A 17,801-nucleotide genomic window follows, 5' to 3' on the forward strand; every position below is an offset into this window, starting at 1 on the left:
GAAATGACCAGAATGCACTCACACCTTCCTGGGGCCACCTTTACTGTGCCCGTGGGCAGCTCCAAGAGGAGGTCAGCACTGTGGGGCAAGGAAGTAGAGAGCAGGACGGAGAAGGGGGACAGGAGTTAGGGCGGGCCCTGTGTGGGGTGTAGGGCTCCTGCATCCCTCTGGGGTCTGAGCCTAGAAAGCTCCAGCAGAGTCTGGCGAATGCCTTAGTGGAAGCGGTACTTTCTGGCTGGCTTGAGGTTGATGTATGTGGCCTTCATCTCCTCGGCCTCAGGGTTCCGCACATCTTTGAATCGCTCCCCTTTGGTGCTTACTACCTGGTTGTCGATGTATCGGATCAGCTTCTTGGGGGCCTGTCAGGCAATTGGGCAATGAGCAGCAGAAGCCAGGGGACATCCCACCCACACCACACCTCCAGCAGCCATAACCCTCTCACCTCCCTGGGAGCCATGGGCCGGTGAATCTTCTGATCCTCTGCGCTATCCACCATCATGTACCTGCCAAAAACTGGCTGGGTGAAGTTCCTGCCACTCTGGGAAGACCCTCTAAGGGTCTAGCCCAGCCCAGCCCAGACTCACTTCTGCAGGATGAAGGACTTCAGTTCATCCTTTTGGGGGCCTCTGAGGCGCCTGGGCAGGTCCTGCAGAGAAGGGAAGCCTAGTCTAAACCCTAGGGCACCAGAAGAAGCAGACAGGGATAGGCTAGGGGCAGGCGCTTAACACTAAGGTGGAACGTGGCTGAGGCTATTTGGGTTGAGGGGCATGTCTAGCAGAGGATACCTGGTTGGGGCCGTCCCACGCTGGAGGCCCCTCCTCCTTCCCCTCGACAAGCATCTGCACAGCTTCTTCCAAGTCTCCCCGAGCTTTGGCCAGCACCCACTGGGCCTGCTCCACTGAACAGGTAGGGAACACCTCCAGGAGAACATCCACCCCTGGAAGCAGCTCCTCCTCAGCACCGGCTGCCTGTGGGCAGAGATGGTGACAAGAAGCAGTACTTCCTTCTTTCCTGGCCCCAAATTCTCTCACCAGTACCCTCCTCTACCAGTACCTCATCCTGGGTGTCTCCAGCAGCAGTAGGAGAAGCCCTAGTCTCTTCTTTGAGCTTTTCAGGCTGCTGCAGGTGCTCTGGGGAGATGGGCACCTGACCTTGGACCTCAGAGCTCTGTGGTTGCAGGTTCTCTTAAGGAAGCAGAGAGAGCATCAGGTTTGCCAGGGCTTTGGGGGATGGGGGTATCGAGTCATCCAAGTGCCCAGTCCCCAAACTCACCTTTGTTCCTGGCACCACTCAACTGCCCTGAGAGCTTCCGCATCATGTCCCCTATTGTACCCCTGAAAAAACCAGGACGGTGGTAAGAGGACAACTCTGCCCACCCTCCACCATCCGCCAGCCCTCCACCCCCTCTTTGCCCCAGCCAGATCCCACCTTGGAATGTGGGCAAAGCCAGGCACATAGGCCTCCATCATCTCAGTAAAGGCCTCCATATCGAAGTTCTCCTCTGATGGCCCGGAGGGGCCCAGATCCTCCAGGACCCCGAGCACATAGGAGAAGATGACCTCATCCAAGCCGCTGCAGGAAGGGGACAGGATAAGCCCTGGGTAGGACACTGGATACTTCCAGCAACCCACCTACCCTGAGACTCGAGCCCTCGGCTTCACTGGGTCCATGAGCCAGACTTCAAGCCTTGAAGCCGGAAAATATCCCACCCTCCCACAGAGCTTTGGTTTCCCATCTGTCCAGCAAGGTGACAGGGACAGGTTAAGATGTAAGGCCATACCAGCAGATCATAATCAGCCCTCCCCCACCTCAGGATTTGAGTTGAGGGCTTCCCACCCCACCTTTCCATGGGCCAGGGCCCAGAGTGCTGCCCAGCAGCTCCAACCCTGACCCTAGCATGACCTTTCTAGAAAAGCTGCTTCTACCTGAGGTCAGCCTCTGGGAGGTGTGTCTGGACAAAGGCAAGGAGGGCTGCACTGACAATCCTCTCCAGCTCCATGCTCTCTCCTCTTCTGAAGGGACAGAAGATGTAGGTTTGTCAGGCCGTCTTCTGCCTGCCCCTACCCACTAGGCCCAGGGGCGGTCAGCCCCTCCCTCCTACCCTGCTGTGGAAACCATTTGTTGTTGTCCACAGTTTCCAGCTCTGCAGCCCTCCCCTGCTCCCTCAAGCAGAGCTACAGCCCCCTCCCTGCCCATCTCTCCACCTCCTTCAGCCTGAGACAGGACTCTGCCCTGTCTCAGGAGAAGGGCTCCACAGTGGTTTCCCTCGCCCTTCCCCCAACCTCTCCCCATCTTGCCACCCCATTCCCCAGCAGCAGGCCCAGACCCTCTGGCAAGAAGCCAAGGTCTTGGGGTCACATGCCGCCTGGCTGAGGAATCCCATCGTTGAGAGGGTCACTTGGCCCCCAAGTCCAACTACAAAGGGCCCATTGTCTAGCCCCCCCAAGGAGCAGACCTCAGGACCAAGCACAGCCTTCCCCCAGCCAGAATGGGCCACCCACCCACTGCACAAAGGGGCTTTTCGGGCTGTGGGGCTCTGATGGAAGGGGAAGTCTTTCAGGAATTCTCTCTTCCTGCCCAATCCAGCAGCTTGGGGTTATCTACAAAGGACTTTCCATCCTCCTTCCCAAAGCCTCTGGAGCCCTACAAAATCTGGCCTTTGCCCACCTCTCCAACCTCATCACTCACTCCACTCCTGCCTCACCAGCCTCCTTGTTGGTCCTCAAACTTCCCCAGCTTCTTCCTACCTATCTCCCCCATATATCTACATGGTTCATCCCCTCACCTCCTCCAGAGCTCTGCTCATATGTTGCCTTCTGAGAGAGACCTTCCCTGACTAACCAACCAAAAATAGGGAGTATTCCTCCTACTCCCTAGTCCCTTGCCCTGCTTTATTTTCTATACAGAATCTACTACAGCTTAATGTTATTTTATGTTTATTTGCCTATTGTCTGACCTCCCTCCTAGACTATAAGCTCCACAGTGCAGGGGTCTGGGGTCTTTGTCTTATTCATTGGTGTAACCCTAGCACCTAGAAAAATGCTTGCAGTTAGTGGATGCTCTATAAATACTCATTGACTTATTTCATTCCCATCTACATGCTTTTGACTCCCAACAGTCCATATGTGGGAGTCAGGAACACATAGATGGTAATGAATGGCTCCACAGGTCCAAATGTCAGCTCTTCCCACTCAGAAGACTCAGAGGCATCTCAAATTCCATCTACCCCGCACTCACAATATTCTCATGATTGGTATACATCCCCCCTCCTGTTTCACTGGCTGACCCAACCGTTCACTCACTCAGCTGCCAAATCTGAAACTTAGGAATTACCCTTGATTTTACCCCCTCTCAACCCCAACTGCTGCACTCAGCCAATCCAGTCCTGTCGATTCTATTCCCTTATTAATCTCCTTTCCATCCATTCTCCCCGGCTCATCTGGCTTCTGCTCCAACATCTCTACCAAAATTGCTCAATCCAAGGTCATGAGTTACTTTTTCCGGTTTTGGTTTAATTAGGTTGAACCATATAAGCTTGCCAGTACTGCCTGTTTTGGATCTACAGGGAGGGAAGGAGGCAGCGGAGGAGGGAGGGAGAGAAAGAAGGAGTGAAGGAAAAGAAAGAAAAGGCTATTTCTTATAGTTTTCACCTAATATTTGCCCTTTCAAGCAGCATCAATGTTGGTTTCTGAGGCATTACTCTCTTCCTTCTCTGGCCATTCCTTCCTGGGCTCCCTTCTCTGTCCCTCTCTCCTTTGCTGGCAAGAAGGCTCAGGCTCACAGCTGCTCCTCCTCTCTCCTTCCTCTGCACCCCCTCTCTCTAGAAGACCTTGTCTGGGCCCACATCTTTATGAACCAATTCTATGTCACCAATCCTCAAATGCCAGTCCTCTAGCCCAGTCCCCTCCGCGGAGCCACACGTTTGCACGTCTCCCTCTCTGACACCTCCATGTAGGTGACTTAACAAATCCCAAACTGACATTCTCCCAAGTCCTTTGCTCCTCCAAGGCTGTCATCAGTAAATGCATGTTCACGTACCCAGCTGCTCTTGCCACAAGTCTGGGAATTATCCTGACACGATCCTACCCCTTCCAGTCTTTCCCACATCCAGTCACCAAGCCCTGACCATCACCTCTCACGCCTCTCAACATGTGCTTCTCTCCATCTCTCCTCCCATTCTGCTCCACCTCTTACCTTCAATGCCGGAGCCTCCTAACCCTTCCCCCTACTACCATCTTTCCCCCAAATCTATTCTTTACAAAGATCATAGTCGTGTGATCTGTACAAAAATCCTGTTGTTCCTGCTAAAAATCTATCAGTGACGTCCTCCTTCCCTTCTGATTAGCCCACATTCCTTTTGTGGCCTTCAGTTGAGGGCTTTATCCCTGTGTACATCTCTCCAGCCTCACCGAGCACCACAACCTCCCTGGATCACTTCCCTCCACCCTGGCTTTCTTCCAGTTTGCCAACGTTCAAGGCTTTTCATGGCAAGAGCCTTTGCACAGCTGCTTCCTCTGCCTGGACAGCCTTCCACCTCCACCCCTTCACTTGTCTAACACCTTCTTACCTGTCGGGTCTCAGTTTAAAATTTTCTTCCTCATGGGATGCTGCCCTGGACCCTCGAGAACTGCTTTGGTCCCCACCATCTTACACCCTCATTGCAGACTGCACTTTTCCTTATTTTGCAGTATTCTTTATAGCTCTAATTAAATAATTATTTGGGCAATGTTTAATGTTTCTTCCAATTGTTTCATGAGGGCAGGGACTATACTCCCAGCTTACTCATCAGCATACGCTCGGTATCCTGTGAAGTGGGACACTCAATAAAGAGTTACTCCCCCTGCTTTAAAATGACAGAACTGAAGCTCAGTGAGTTTAATGCTTTGCCCAGTGTCACTTGGTTGGACTGTGGTAGTTAAGATTTAAATCCAGGTCGCCTAGTTGAGTGTATATTCCACGGGATTGGGGGGGGATCTCAAGACTTCCAAGCCAGTTGAGACAGAGCTAAGATCTATGCTTACAGTTCCCGGGTCCCCTAAGTAGTAACATAGTGTTGCTGTGACAGCACAGGGATCACTTTGGACAGCAAGACTAAGAAGCCGTAGCCTCGCATGGGCCCTGGAGAGCAGAACTGCTCACACCACACATGCCAGACACCATTATGCAGTTCTCCCAAGAGGTCAGCCCCATACAGAGAGCTACACCGACCCTGGATTACACCAAATCCTGGCTGCTGTCAGCTGCCTGGCAACCTCTGCTGGGAAAAAGCCTGCTGCAAGAAAGTCTAGTTTCTAGGGAATAAGTGCTCAGGGATGTGTCTGATGCCTCTGGGTTTCTGATCAGGGTCTGAGGGCCAAGGAGTTGTTACTGGGAAACTCTTCTCCGTGCCTCCAAAGAATGTCTCCCTCCCCTAAGCTTTTGCTCTAGCTTGTCTATGGAGGCAACACCTTCCCTTCTCCTGTTCTGGGGCTGACCAAACTTTACCCAGCCTTTAAAGCTTGCCACTTCTTTCTTTCACCCTTCTCCATCCCCCTAGCCTTCCTCAGCATTGTTTTCCTGCCCAGAGGCTTCTTCTAGTATTTCTCCTCCACAGTCCCCGAGTTGGAGAAGCTGTAGCCTAAGCAGCCAGCCTTGTCCAGGGTAAGAACATGATTTTCATGAGACTTTTCAAATTCTGGATGTAGTCCACAGAACTCCCATTACTTCCTGAGGGCTCCAAATCAGGGCTCACTGGTTAGTAGCATCCATGAAATGTGATTGTCATCCTGTCATAAGTCCTGTTTAAATACCTCTGATGATGGTAATAATAGTTCTATGCACTTTACCCATATTAACTTACCTAATCCTCACAATAACCCGAAAATATAGATACTAATAATATTATACTATCTCATTTTGCCCAAAAGGAAATGGAGACACTGAGAGGTTAAGTAACTTGTCCAAGGTCACACAGGAAGTTAATGGCACATTTACATCCAAGCAGTCTGGCTCCAGAACCCTGTTAACCACTACGCTACACTACCTCTTAATGAAGAAAATGATGTGGCCCCCAGCCCATGTTCTGATCCTCCTGTCCTGCCTGGCTGGCCCTCCTGCCTACCTCAGAATCTTTGCTTACACCGTTTTCCCCACTCAGAACGTCTTTCCCTCTGCCTCTCATTCTGCGGGACTCACTTTCTCCCTGTAGCCAACCCTCAGTGTCCCATCCTCACTGCCCCCAGATGGCCTGAGAGCATCCCCAGGACCAGGCACAAGCCTGGACTCCAGATGCTCAATACAGATCCCCTGGACAAATTTAAGTGAGACTGGGGGAAGGAGAACCATGCTGCTCCCTTGGGATGGGGAGCTGCTTAAGGTGGAGAGAAAGCAGAAGGCCATGTGGGAGGAGTCCTGGGAAGCAGTGTGGGCACTCAGAGGGTCTAGCACGGAGGTCTTCGCTGGTTTCTCAGCCACTATGAAGCCTAGCTCCTGGGGCCCTAGTCCCATAACGCAGGTTCCAGAGGACATCGTTGTCCCCTGACCCCCAAGTCAAGTCTTAGAGACTCCAAGGACACTGAGGGCTACAAGGGATTCCAGCACCCAAAGTCAGACCGGAGCACAAACGGGGATAGTGGGGTGCACAGGAAGTGGGACTGTGATGATGGTCCACCCCTGAAGCAGGAGCTCCCTAAACAAGCTAGCGGGATACCCATAAAGGTCCGGAGTAGCGGGCCCGAGGGCACCGGGATGCGGTTGCTGCCGTGGGGACACAGGACTAGGGAGGCCTGAGTAAGCTGGGATGTGCCTTGATACAGGCCACGGCGAGAACCAGAGATGGGGGGGCCGATGGGTCCCAGGGAGTACCGTGGGGGAACACACAGGACGGGTACCCTGGGTCAGCGTTCTCCGCGACTCTCCCAGCCCTGGGCCGGGGGCCGGAGGGGAAATCACCTGCTCCGTCGGGCGCCGCCGGCGACTTGTCCCGCGCGGTGCAGCTCTCATCCCCCAGCTCCACCAACGAGATCAAAGGCGAGGCCCAGAGTGGTTCCCTCTCAGAAGCGCCGTGGTAGCCATTTTTGAGAAGGGCAAGTGCCCATAACTGGGCGGGGCTTCTGCGCCCATGCCCATTTGTCTCAGGGTTTTGCACAGACTCCCGCGGCGGCCATTTTTGTTGCGGGTTGGGAGAAATGAGGCGTGGAGGTCCCGCCAAGTGGGTGGAGTCTCAACGGCTGACTGCATCCCCGCCTAGTTCCTTGTCAGCTGCGAAAGACCGAGAACCTTTCGACCCCACCCAGTGTCTTCCTGTCCGCCTTCCTTGCCATAAAATTTCCGCCCTCAGATCTTATAGCTTCCTTCCCTCTCCTTGTCTCTACCTACCGTCTTTCCACAGACTTGGATCCCTGATTGGATCTGGTGGCCCCTACACCCAGAACCTGGTGTTCTTCCCAAATCCCTGTGTCTCTCCCCTTTTATGTGCAGTCTAGGTTCAAGGTCCGTCGCCCGGTCAGCTCTTAGGTGATGACTTCCTTCCACACCATATCTGTCGGCTTTGCCTTCCCTTAACAGCGATGTCTCCCCCAAGATTAGGGTGGGTTACAGGATCTGGGTCTTGGGAGGGTCGAGCCTGGTTTGGACGGGGGTAACAGGGCGCAGGTGTTCTGGGTGAGTATCAACCTGAGCCCAGATCCAGGACAGTCTAAAGGCTATGCCTACTCCCAGGGCCTTCATGCCCGTGTTGGCAGGACTTCTCATTTAGGATAGGACAACTGAACTCCAGGACCCAGCAAGGCTACCTTCCTAGTGCTACCCTGTGGGGAAACCCACAGCCATCCCTTCCCAGGAATCCCGTAAGGGGTCATGAAGGAAAAGAGTTCCCTCCAAGGGTGAGCTAGCCCATCCCCAATCAGCAGGGATGAGCCCCTTCAGGGCTAGTCACCTCATAAGGGGCTGGGTACTCAGAGATTGTCACTGTTCTCAGGAGCTCATGGTCCAAGGTAGAAAGTCCCATCCTCTCTTCTCCCCTAAGGGCTGAGGCAGTGCCAAAATATGGAGAAAAGAGGGATCACTCTCCTTCTTCCAGCTCTGTCCCTTGCTGCAGGCTCCCAGCTCCCCCCCACCAGGACCTTCTAGCCTCAAAGAGCAAGATGTTCACTGCTGGGGAGTGGGGGCAGGAAAGGGGAGGGAGGAAGGAGGGAGCACATTGGGCGTTGTGTCTCCCATAAAAACACTGCCGCTGCCAGCCTGGCGCTGCTAAGGTTAATGAGAGGTGGGGTGACAGCCACTTTGAACTCTGGCTAAGCATGCCCCTGGAAAGGGGGGTAATGGGTAGCTCCATCAGCCCCAGACCTCTGCCAGTCCTTTAAAGACTTGGCCATCCCTGCCTTCCCCCAGCCCCATCCCCACCTTCACTGCATAATGCTGATGACTCTTCTCTCCCTACCACCCCCATTACGGGAACTTTCAGGTTTTCTCGGTAGAGCTATCTCTAGTTCTGGCCTGAATTCCCTGTAGCCATCCCTGTGCCTTTCCCTCCTCCCCTATGGCTTGTTTCTTGGCTGGCAGTTGGATGTAGCTAGATATCATCAGAAAGAAATTCCTGAGCTTTGGGAGGATGATGGGAAAGACCTCTTAGGGGGAGCCCCTTGATTCCTAGCTCAAATCCTGAAGGGTCCCAACTCTGTGCAGCAGGAGTTTGGTTCTGGGGTCAGAGGACAGAGGGTGGGCTGAGGAAAGGGACTGCCACAGACACAAGGACACACACAAACTGTAAGATAGGAGCTGTGGGGAACACTCGTTCTGCTTGGCGTTCCATAGCTGGCCCGACCTTAAACCTCTGATTTTTTTTGTCCCCTCAGGTCTCAGTCTCTCCATCCCCAAGATGGGACCAGATTCCACCTGTCCTTTGGGTGCTGCTGGAAGCCACATAGGGTGAAACAAGGTGACATGATGACTCGTCTCTTCCCATTCCCTCGTGAGTTTTGCAGCCTAGGTCCCCTCAGCTGAAGGGAAAAGCTAGAAGCCTATGCCGAAGCTTCCCCTAGCACATCAATTCCCCATCATCCGACCTCAGAATGAGGAACTGGGCTTGAATTAGGCATAAAGCGCAGATTTCCCAGACATTAAGAGCAGAGATAAAGCCCATCTGGCTGGTCTCAAGGGGTGGGAGGGACTCAGTCAGAGACTGAGCAAGGAAGGGGACACTTCAAAAGGATGGGGAGAAAGGAGGGGGTCCCCGCTCTTGATTGAGGTCAGAAAGGGCTCTCTGGGCAAGGTGCCCAGCCCTCCCACACCTTCCTCCTTTCTCAGAAGAGCCAGGATGGGGCGGGGGTGGGAGTTGGCTGGGGCAGGGAGGGAGCCCTATTTAAGGAGCATTCTCTAAGAGCATCACTGCAGATCCAGTCCCAAGATCAAGAGAGGAGGCTTCACGGTAAGTGTGGGCCCTTGCTCACAACTCAAGCAGAGTGGGGGGTAGGGCGGTTCCTGAGCTTGCAGGCTTGCCTTTCCCTCTCCAGGGACAGGCAGCAGCTCTGCCTGGAGAAGGGGAATAGCCCCCACCCCTCCGCTTAACTCTCCAGAAGTGAAAGTGTGTTTCAGAGAAAGATTTCTCTTCCTCTCCCCTACCTATCCCAGGTATCTCAGATCTTTAGTTTTGGTGGGGAGATTTTCAGGGAGCTGGAACTTTTGGGGATCCATATTTTAGGGGCCCCCTCTGGCGCAGGAAGCCTCCCAGTCTCCCAAGAGATGCCCTTCTCCGTGCACATATTCTGGCTCTCCCCCAGCCCCGACTCCTCCTGGAGTACCTCTCTACATCTGGCCCCACCAGGAGCACATCTGGGCAAGAAATGATTCCACAGTACTCATAGAATCCCTGAGCCCCCTCCCCTCATATCCTGCATCAATCCTGTTGGAGTTCAGAGAACCCTTGCCCCTTTCCCTGGGTATGGGCCCTGTTTTTTAGCTCTAAGCTCAGATCCTCTCTGGGATAGGAGGAATATTGAGATCCCAGGTTCCTCATCTGACCCACTGTGGGAATGGGAGGAATTCACAGAAGAGAGCACAGAAGGGCAGAATCAAGACTGGGAGAACGTTGGCCACCTGGCTCTGAGAACTGAATTCCATAGGCTGTGAGCTCGAGCAAACGGCCTAGGGACTCAGTTCTGGTGCCCGGCTGTGCTATACCTTCAATAGAGAGGTCTTGGGGAAGCTGCTGGCTCAGGCTCTCAGCATCCCAGCCAGGCGCTCCTCCAGGCACTGTCCACATCTTTTAATAACTTCAACTTGGACTACTACCCTTCTGCTCAAAGACCTCAATGGCTTCTCCAAACTCCTTACTTTGTCATTAGAGTCTTTCACAGTATGGCCTCCACTTTGCTTTCAAGCACGAGAGTCCATTGCTTCCTGGTCATAACCTGCCCTCTAATGAAACCCCGTTGCCCCCTGCTCCTGCTGCCATGCCTTTACTCATGCTGAACCCTCCTCAGTTCTTCCTGGGACACCTCCTCCCCATCACTATCTGTTGGGATCCTATACATCCTTCAAAGTCTCAGATGCCTCTTCCAAGAAGCCTCCCTCAACTTCCCAGCAGTGCAGATGATCTCCTGCAAATCCTCCATACTCCTCTCTAGAGGGGCTCATTTGTGAGCCCCATAGTGTCTAGTCCAGCATTCTGCACATAGTAACTGTTCAGTAAATGTTCCTTGCATTTTGCTGAGTGTGTCTAATGTATGAAGAGGCAGTTTGGCCTAGAAGTTAAGGTATAGTCAGATCCCAGATGCATTCTTCATGTGTGACCTTGGGTAAGCTGTTCACCCCTATAGGCCTCAGTTTCCTCATCTGTAAGTGGAAAAAATAATTATATGGACATCAAAGCTTTGTGTAAATTAAATGAGTTGATAGTATCTTCCGTTCAGGGCTTTAGCACAGTACCTGCACACAGTAAGTTCTCAGTTAAGTGTGTGAGTTTATTATGATTCTTATTATATTCCCTTAAGTAGAATGTGAGCTACCCCGTTGGGAGGTAGGATACGGCTTAAAATTAGTCAGCCATAGTTTATTGAGTGAAGCATTCCAGACCAGATGCCAGGGTCAGGTAAGGCTGGGGCAAGACCAGGAGGAGACCATCAGGACCAGAGTTTGGTAGCCCAAGCCCTGCTGAGATCTAGGAGTTCTGGATTCCCACCGACTGTATAACCTTGGGTGAGTCACTCCTTCTCTCTGGACTTGGATTCCCAGCATAACGTAAATTGAGGGGATTGGACCAGGTGAACAGCAAAGTCCCTGGCAGCCGAGATGTTTTATGAGTTCTAAGCTTCTAAGGCTTACGTTCAAATAAAAGATCAAAGAAGGAGGCATCTAGGCTCCCTGCAGGGCTCCCTTACATCCACAGGGCCTGGAGCAAGCACTGGGGTTTGGAAGCATGTGCATGGCAGCATGCTGGACTGAGCTGAGTGGCTGTACTTCCTTCAGAAAGTCTGTAATCAGGGGCCCTCTTCCCTCACTGGGGGCTGGGGGTCAACTGGTGTGCAGGCTGTGGGCATTTCTAAGGCATAAGTAGAAGCCTTGGGGAGAAATGTCTGTGAGCAATGCAGATTCTCAGCAATGGAGGAAGTTAAGAGACTTCAAGGTCTGAACCGAGAGGACAGAGAAGGAAGGAGATACAGAACACACCTTATGTGATGGGAGACTCAGGATTTAGTTGAAACCTGCATTGTTTCAAAAAAGGATTTGAGACTTACTGGCATGCAGACAATTCTCCAAGATTAAAATATAACACAGAGACATAGCTATGTAGCACATTTACTACTTTTTGACCCAGAGGTTCAATTTACTTATTTCCGGTTTTTTTTAAGATTTTATTTATTTATTTATTTATTTATTTATTTGAGAGAGAGAGGGAGAGAGAGCATGAGCAGCAGGGAGGGGCAGAGCATGAGAGAATCTCAAGCAGACTTCCCATTGAGCAGGGAGCCCGATGCAGGGCTCGATCCCAGGACCCCAAGATCATGACCTGAGCTGAAGGCAGATGCTTAACCGACTGAGCCACCCAGGTGCCCCTACTTATTAGTTTTTATTTTTAGTTGGAAATTAAACTTACAAAAAAGTCTGCAGAATAGTGCAAAGAACTCTTGCCTACCCTTCTTACAGATTCACCGTTAACCTTTTGCCATGTTGCTTTCTCTAATCTACAGTCTTTATTCAAATCTTGCTACTTGTCCCATTAATGTCCTTCATAACAACTTTCATTCAGGATCCAAAACAGGATCATGCATTGTATCAATTTTCATGTCTCTTAGTCTCCTTTGACCTGAAACAGCTTCTCAGCCTTCCTTTGTCTTTTATGACATCAACATTTTTGAACAATAAAGACTACTGTGGTTGTCTGTTTACATTTATCTGATGTTTCCTCATGATTATGCATTACTGCTGAATTGATGTTGTGTTTTCTCAGTTTAATATATCAGAAAGCACATGATGTCAACTTGTCTTTGTTAAAAAAAAAGTTTTCAAGATACTCATTAAAGATGGTGAGAAAGACTTTATTCAAGAGGGACCGCTGTAGTGGGCTTCAAGTGTCGGCAGTTTTCCCTGTGATTCTAGGGAATCTAGGATACTCTTTTTTTCTTTGTAATTAATAAATATCTTCTTGGGGGCTGCTGGCTGGCTCAATTGGTTAAGCGTCTGCCTTCGGCTCAGGTCATGATCCTGGGGTCCTGGGATGGAGCCATGTTGGGCTCCCTGCTCAGTGGAGAGTCTATTTCTCCCTCTCTCTCTGCTCCTCTCCCCCTGCTGGTGCACTTAAAAAAAAAAAAATCTTCTGGAACATACTTCAAAACTATATAAACAGCCTGTTTCTCATCAAACTTTTACTCATTAGTTTTAGTATCCATGAATGATTCTCACTGGAATCAATTATTACTGATTGGAGATGGACTTTCTGACCTCATTATTCATCCTGCTATGAGTAAGAGCTTCCTTCCATATTTGTTTAGTTAATGTTAGTATGTACTTAATAGAGGTTATTTTATTCAGTAGGTAATAATCTGTTACTGTGATTGTTTTGATGCTTCAATTGTCCCTGATTTGGCCAGTGGAAGTCCCTTCCAGCTGGGCTCCTTTGTTTGACATTTTTGAGCCATCCTTTATTTTTTGGCGCAAGTTGTTCCGGGCTCATCTTGTACCTTTCCTTTCCTTTTAGATTTTTTTTTTTTTTAATTTGACAGAGAGAGACAGCAAGAGAGGGAACACAAGCAGGGGGAGTGGGAGAGGGAGAAGCAGCTTGCCGCTGAGCAGGGAGCCTGATGCGGGGCTCGATCCCAGGACCCTGGGATCATGACCTGAGCCGAAGGCAGGCGCTTAATGACTGAGCCACCCAGGCACCCCAGTCATCTTGTACCTTTCCTGCTACAGCCTCGGAACCAGCCATTTTCCCAGTGGGCCTGGTTCCCTTTAGTGGAGAAGAAATTTAGAAATTTAGATTGGGCTGCTGCTGGCGGTGCTTGTTGCTACCAGGGTGTCAGTGCTCAATGATTCCATTTCTAGGACTATTGATTCAACAATTTAATACTTGTATGTGTGAACAAAGATGCATATTCAAGGACATTTGTTTTCTCATCAGCTTCACTACTTCCAAATAAGACCAAGCCACCATCTGATTTTGCCTGTATTACTTTAAAAGCCTCCCAACTGGTCTCCCTGTTTACACAATGGCCGCTCTACAGTCTCTTTTCCGCACAACATCCAGAATAATTACAAAAGGGGCACCTGGGTGGCTCAGTCAGTTAAGCGTCTGCCTTTGGCTCAGGTCATGATCTCCAGCTCCTGGAATTGAGCCCCACATGGGGCTCCCTGCTCAGTGGGGAACCTGCTTCTCCCTCTACCTCTGCCTGCCTCCACCCCCCAATCATGCTCTAATAGATAAATAAAATCTTTTTTTAAGATTTTATTTATTTTTATTTTATTTTTTAAAGATTTTATTTATTTGAGAGAGAGAGAGAATGAGAGAGAGAGAGCACGAGAGGGAAGAGGGAGAAGCCGACTCCCTGCTGAGCAGGGAGCCCGATGTGGGACTCGATCCCGGGACTCCAGGATCATGACCCGAGCCGAAGGCAGACGCTTAACAACTGAGCCACCCAGGCGCCCCAAGATTTTATTTATTTATTTATTTGACAGAGAGAGAGACAGCGAGAGAGGGAACACAAGCAGGGGGAGTGGGAGAGGGAGAAACAGGCTTCCTGCGGAGCAGGGAGCCCAATGCGGGGCTCGATCCCAGGACCCTGGGATCATGACCTGAGCCGAAGGCAGACACTTAACAACTGAACCACCCAGGCACCCCTAAATAAATAAAATCTTTAAAAAAAATTTAAAAAATCCTATCACATTCTGTCCTGCTTATAATACTCCGCCCACTAAGAATAAAATCCAAAATTCTCAACATGGCTTCTAGGCACCACAGGATCTGGCTTCATCCCTAACCCCATTAACTCCCACCTTCTTGCTCACTCTCAGGCCAAGGATAATCCAGCCCCAGCGTTGTTGTACCTGCTTTTCTCCCCCAGGTATTCAAATGGCTTGTGAAGGTCTTTAGTAGGTCTCCACGCAAGAATCACCTCTTTGGGGAAGCCTTCCCTGGCTATCCTATTGAAAACAGCACCGCATTACTTAATAACTGACATTACGTCATATGTTCACCAGTTTGCTTGTTGTCAGTCTCTGTTTCTCTGGGTTCTACCTCTAAAGTAAGCTCCCTGAGGGACTTTTTTGGCTCTCCCCTGTAACCCTAGCCCCTAGAACACTTGCCTGGTGTACTGTGGATTCTCAAATGGCTGCTGAGGGAATGAAGATAACTTTCATTCCTTGGGGCTTTTGCACGCACCAGCTCTCTGCCTGGCTTCTTCCTCACCCTTCTCTTTGCATGGCTAGCTTTGTCACATTCTTTAGCTCTCAATTTAAATGTCACCTCCTCAGAAAGCTACCCTGTTTACCTTATTCTAAGTTCCACTACTGCACTTGTCTTTTCTATCTCAGCCTCTCATTCCTGCTGTAATACTTATAACAATTTGCCTTTATCTGTTTGCATGGTGTCCCATCCCCATTTCTTCCCCTAAAATGTAAGCTCCATAAGGGCAGAAACTGCCGTGGCTGTCTCATTCACTATTGTATCCCCAGGGCCTAGAACAGTTCCTGGCAAATAATAGACCCTCATGAAATTGTTGGATATGGGAGCCTGGGTGGCTCAGTTGTTAAGCGTCTGCCTTCGGCTCGGGTCATGATCCCGGGGTCCTGGGATCGAGTCCCACGTCGGGCTCCCTGCTTGGTGGGAAGCCTGCTTCTCCTTCTCCCATTCCCCCTGCTTGTGTTCCCTCTCTCGCTGTCTCTCTCTGTCAAGTGAATAAAAAAAAAAATTGTTGGATAGACTTTTAATAGCTAAAAACTGGAAAGAATCCAAATGCTATAGAATATTGGGTGATTGTTGAAGAATGAGGTAGCTCCATGTGCACTGGCACGGAATGATGTCCACAATATACTTACAGTAAAATGTAACAGGTAAAACTGTTAATTCCTTTTATGTAATTAATATTATGTGCACAGAAAAAATATAGGAAAAATAACAGTTTGGACCCTACCAATCATTTGGGAATAAGGATATTAAAAAGATCTTAACTTCCTATTTTATATATTTCTAGGTAGCAAATTATATTTTTTATTTTTTTAAAGATTTTTTATATATTTATTTGACAGAGAGATAGAGAGCACAAGTAGGCAGAGGGAGAGGGAGAAGCAGGCTCTCCACCGAGCAGGGAGCCAGACGCGGGGCTCGATCCCAGGACCCTGAGATCATGACCTGAGCCGAAGGCAGCTGCTTAACCGACTGAGCCACCCAGGCGCCCCCCTATTTTTTATTTTTTTTTAATTTATTTATTTGAGGTGCGACTGGGTGGCTCAGTTGTTGAGCGGCTGTCTTTGGCTCGGGTCATGGTCCCGGGGTCCTGGGATCGAGCACTGCATCAGGCTCCTGCTTGGCAGGGAAGCCTGCTTCTCTCTCTCCTACTCCCCGTTTGTGTTCCCTCTATTGCTGTCTCTGTCAAATAAATTTAAAAAAATCTTTAAAATTTATTTATTTGAGAGAGAGAAGGGGGGAGAGGCAGAGGGAGGTGAAGAGAGGGAGAGAAGCAGACTCCCTGCTGAGTGTGGAGAGATCTCAGGACCCCTGACCCCAACCCCAAGACCATGACCTGAGCTAAAATCAAGAGTAGGTCAGGGCGCCTGGGTGGCTCAGTCGTTAAGTGTCTGCCTTCGGCTCAGGTCATGATCCCAGGGCCCTGGGATCAAGCCCCGCATTGGGCTCCCTGCTCGGCGGGAAGCCTGCTTCTCCCTCTCCCACTCCCCCTGCTTGTGTTCCCTCTCTCGCTGTCTCTCTGTCAAATAAATAAAAATTAAAAAAAAAAAAAGTAGGACACTCAACTGAAACACCCAGGCACCCCCCACAAACTTTTTTTTTTTTTCAAAACAAACACTAACATTTGATCACTTAGTACATGCCAGGCACTGTGGTAAACATTTTGTGTGCAGCATTTCAAGGCATCTTCTCAATAACCTCATGAGATAGAGGTCCTAATACTATCACCCCCATTTGCAATGAAGAAATTGATTCAGGGACATTAAGCAATTTACCTAATGTCACATAGCAGACCCATTACACTACACCACCTCCCTGTGTCTTTATAGTTTAAGAAAAAAAAAAAAGGAAAGGAAAATAAGATGAAACTAGGGGTGACCGTTCAGGATCCAGGCTTTATACAAAAGATACTAAGCAAATTTGGCCCTGAGATCCCTAGAAGCCAGGGCAAAAAGAAAAATATGATCAGTTATGAGATACTTGGTGCTTCCAAAATAAAAGTAAAACACTCATCAGGAGAAAAACTCTTCCCAAGTGGTGAGGCTTGAGAGCCCTTCCATGAGGTTCATAAACACAGCAGTATTCAGTCCAGTGGTGTACGGCTTCAATAACATAACTGTATACCCAGGCAGCTGTTGGCCCTCCAACAAGTGGAAATTCAGTAAAAGCAATTCCACAAGGAGCCACATTTGTACAGCCTGGGTATCAGATCTGGACTCCTGCCAGACCTATAGTTAAAATTGGATGTGTGGCCTAACCCTCCAGCAAACTCCTGGAATACTGCAAATTCAGCCTGTTAAAGACTGTTAGTAAGAATCAGGAGACAAGAAGTGACATTCATCTGAAATTTCAACCCTAGTGCATTTTCCGGGTAGGCTGGGTTGATTTTATGCTTCTTTTACAGATGAAGAAACTGAGGCTCGGAAAACCCAGTTATACGTCTAGAAAATGTCAGTGGTAGCCCTAAATCTATGTCTTAGGCATTCCTTCCTCAGCCACGCCTACCACCCACGCTTCAACAAAAGCGCTTAGGCCCTCAAAATCTCTCCGCGGGTGCTGGGCTGCTGGGCCTAAGAAGCCTACCCACGGTCCTGCACATTGGAGAAGAGCTGCTGAAACAGGCAGCGCGGCCCCACCCATGAGGAGGCACACTGGCTCTTCCCGAGCAGGGGAGTAAGGCTCACATTACCGAGATGAGGAACACCCCCACCCACCCTAAACAGAAAATTGATCTCGCAGCATACACTTAACTTCACTCATTTACTTTTCACTACAACCTGCGGATAGGTGGGCCCTGAGCTTGGGGAGGCATTTGGGCAATTCGGGAAGTTCTGTTAGACGGAGGAGAGGAAAAAGGGAAAGTGGGGGCTTGGTGCAGGGCAGGCTTCTAAGATCGGGAAGAGGAGGGAGAGACGAAACAAAGGGT

The 17,801-nt window shown here is 50.1% G+C and overlaps 1 protein-coding gene across 3 annotated transcripts; it reads right to left on the reverse strand.

Annotated features, from left to right (window-relative positions):
• Positions 1 to 21: 21 nt before the first annotated feature.
• Positions 22 to 7,082, reverse strand: CUEDC2 (CUE domain containing 2). 3 transcript variants are annotated; one of them, XM_027597257.1, is made up of 9 exons: positions 6,931 to 7,082; positions 1,926 to 2,012; positions 1,429 to 1,572; positions 1,273 to 1,334; positions 1,054 to 1,184; positions 786 to 968; positions 585 to 646; positions 443 to 503; positions 22 to 359 (listed from the first exon to the last, which is right to left on the reverse strand). In XM_027597257.1, exons 2-9 carry the CDS (start codon positions 1,997 to 1,999, stop codon positions 213 to 215), a joined length of 864 nt encoding a protein of 287 aa, XP_027453058.1. In that variant the 5' UTR covers positions 2,000 to 2,012; positions 6,931 to 7,082; the 3' UTR covers positions 22 to 212. The 3 variants fall into 3 exon arrangements, with proteins under 3 accessions (XP_027453058.1, XP_027453059.1, XP_027453061.1); XM_027597258.1 differs by having other exon boundaries at positions 1,926 to 2,009; positions 6,931 to 7,005; XM_027597260.1 differs by lacking the exon at positions 1,926 to 2,012 and having other exon boundaries at positions 6,931 to 7,058.
• Positions 7,083 to 17,801: the final 10,719 nt, after the last annotated feature.

The sequence above is a fragment of the Zalophus californianus genome, chromosome 15 (genome assembly GCF_009762305.2).
Source record: "Zalophus californianus isolate mZalCal1 chromosome 15, mZalCal1.pri.v2, whole genome shotgun sequence".
In the NCBI taxonomy this organism is placed as follows: Eukaryota; Metazoa; Chordata; class Mammalia; order Carnivora; family Otariidae; genus Zalophus; species Zalophus californianus.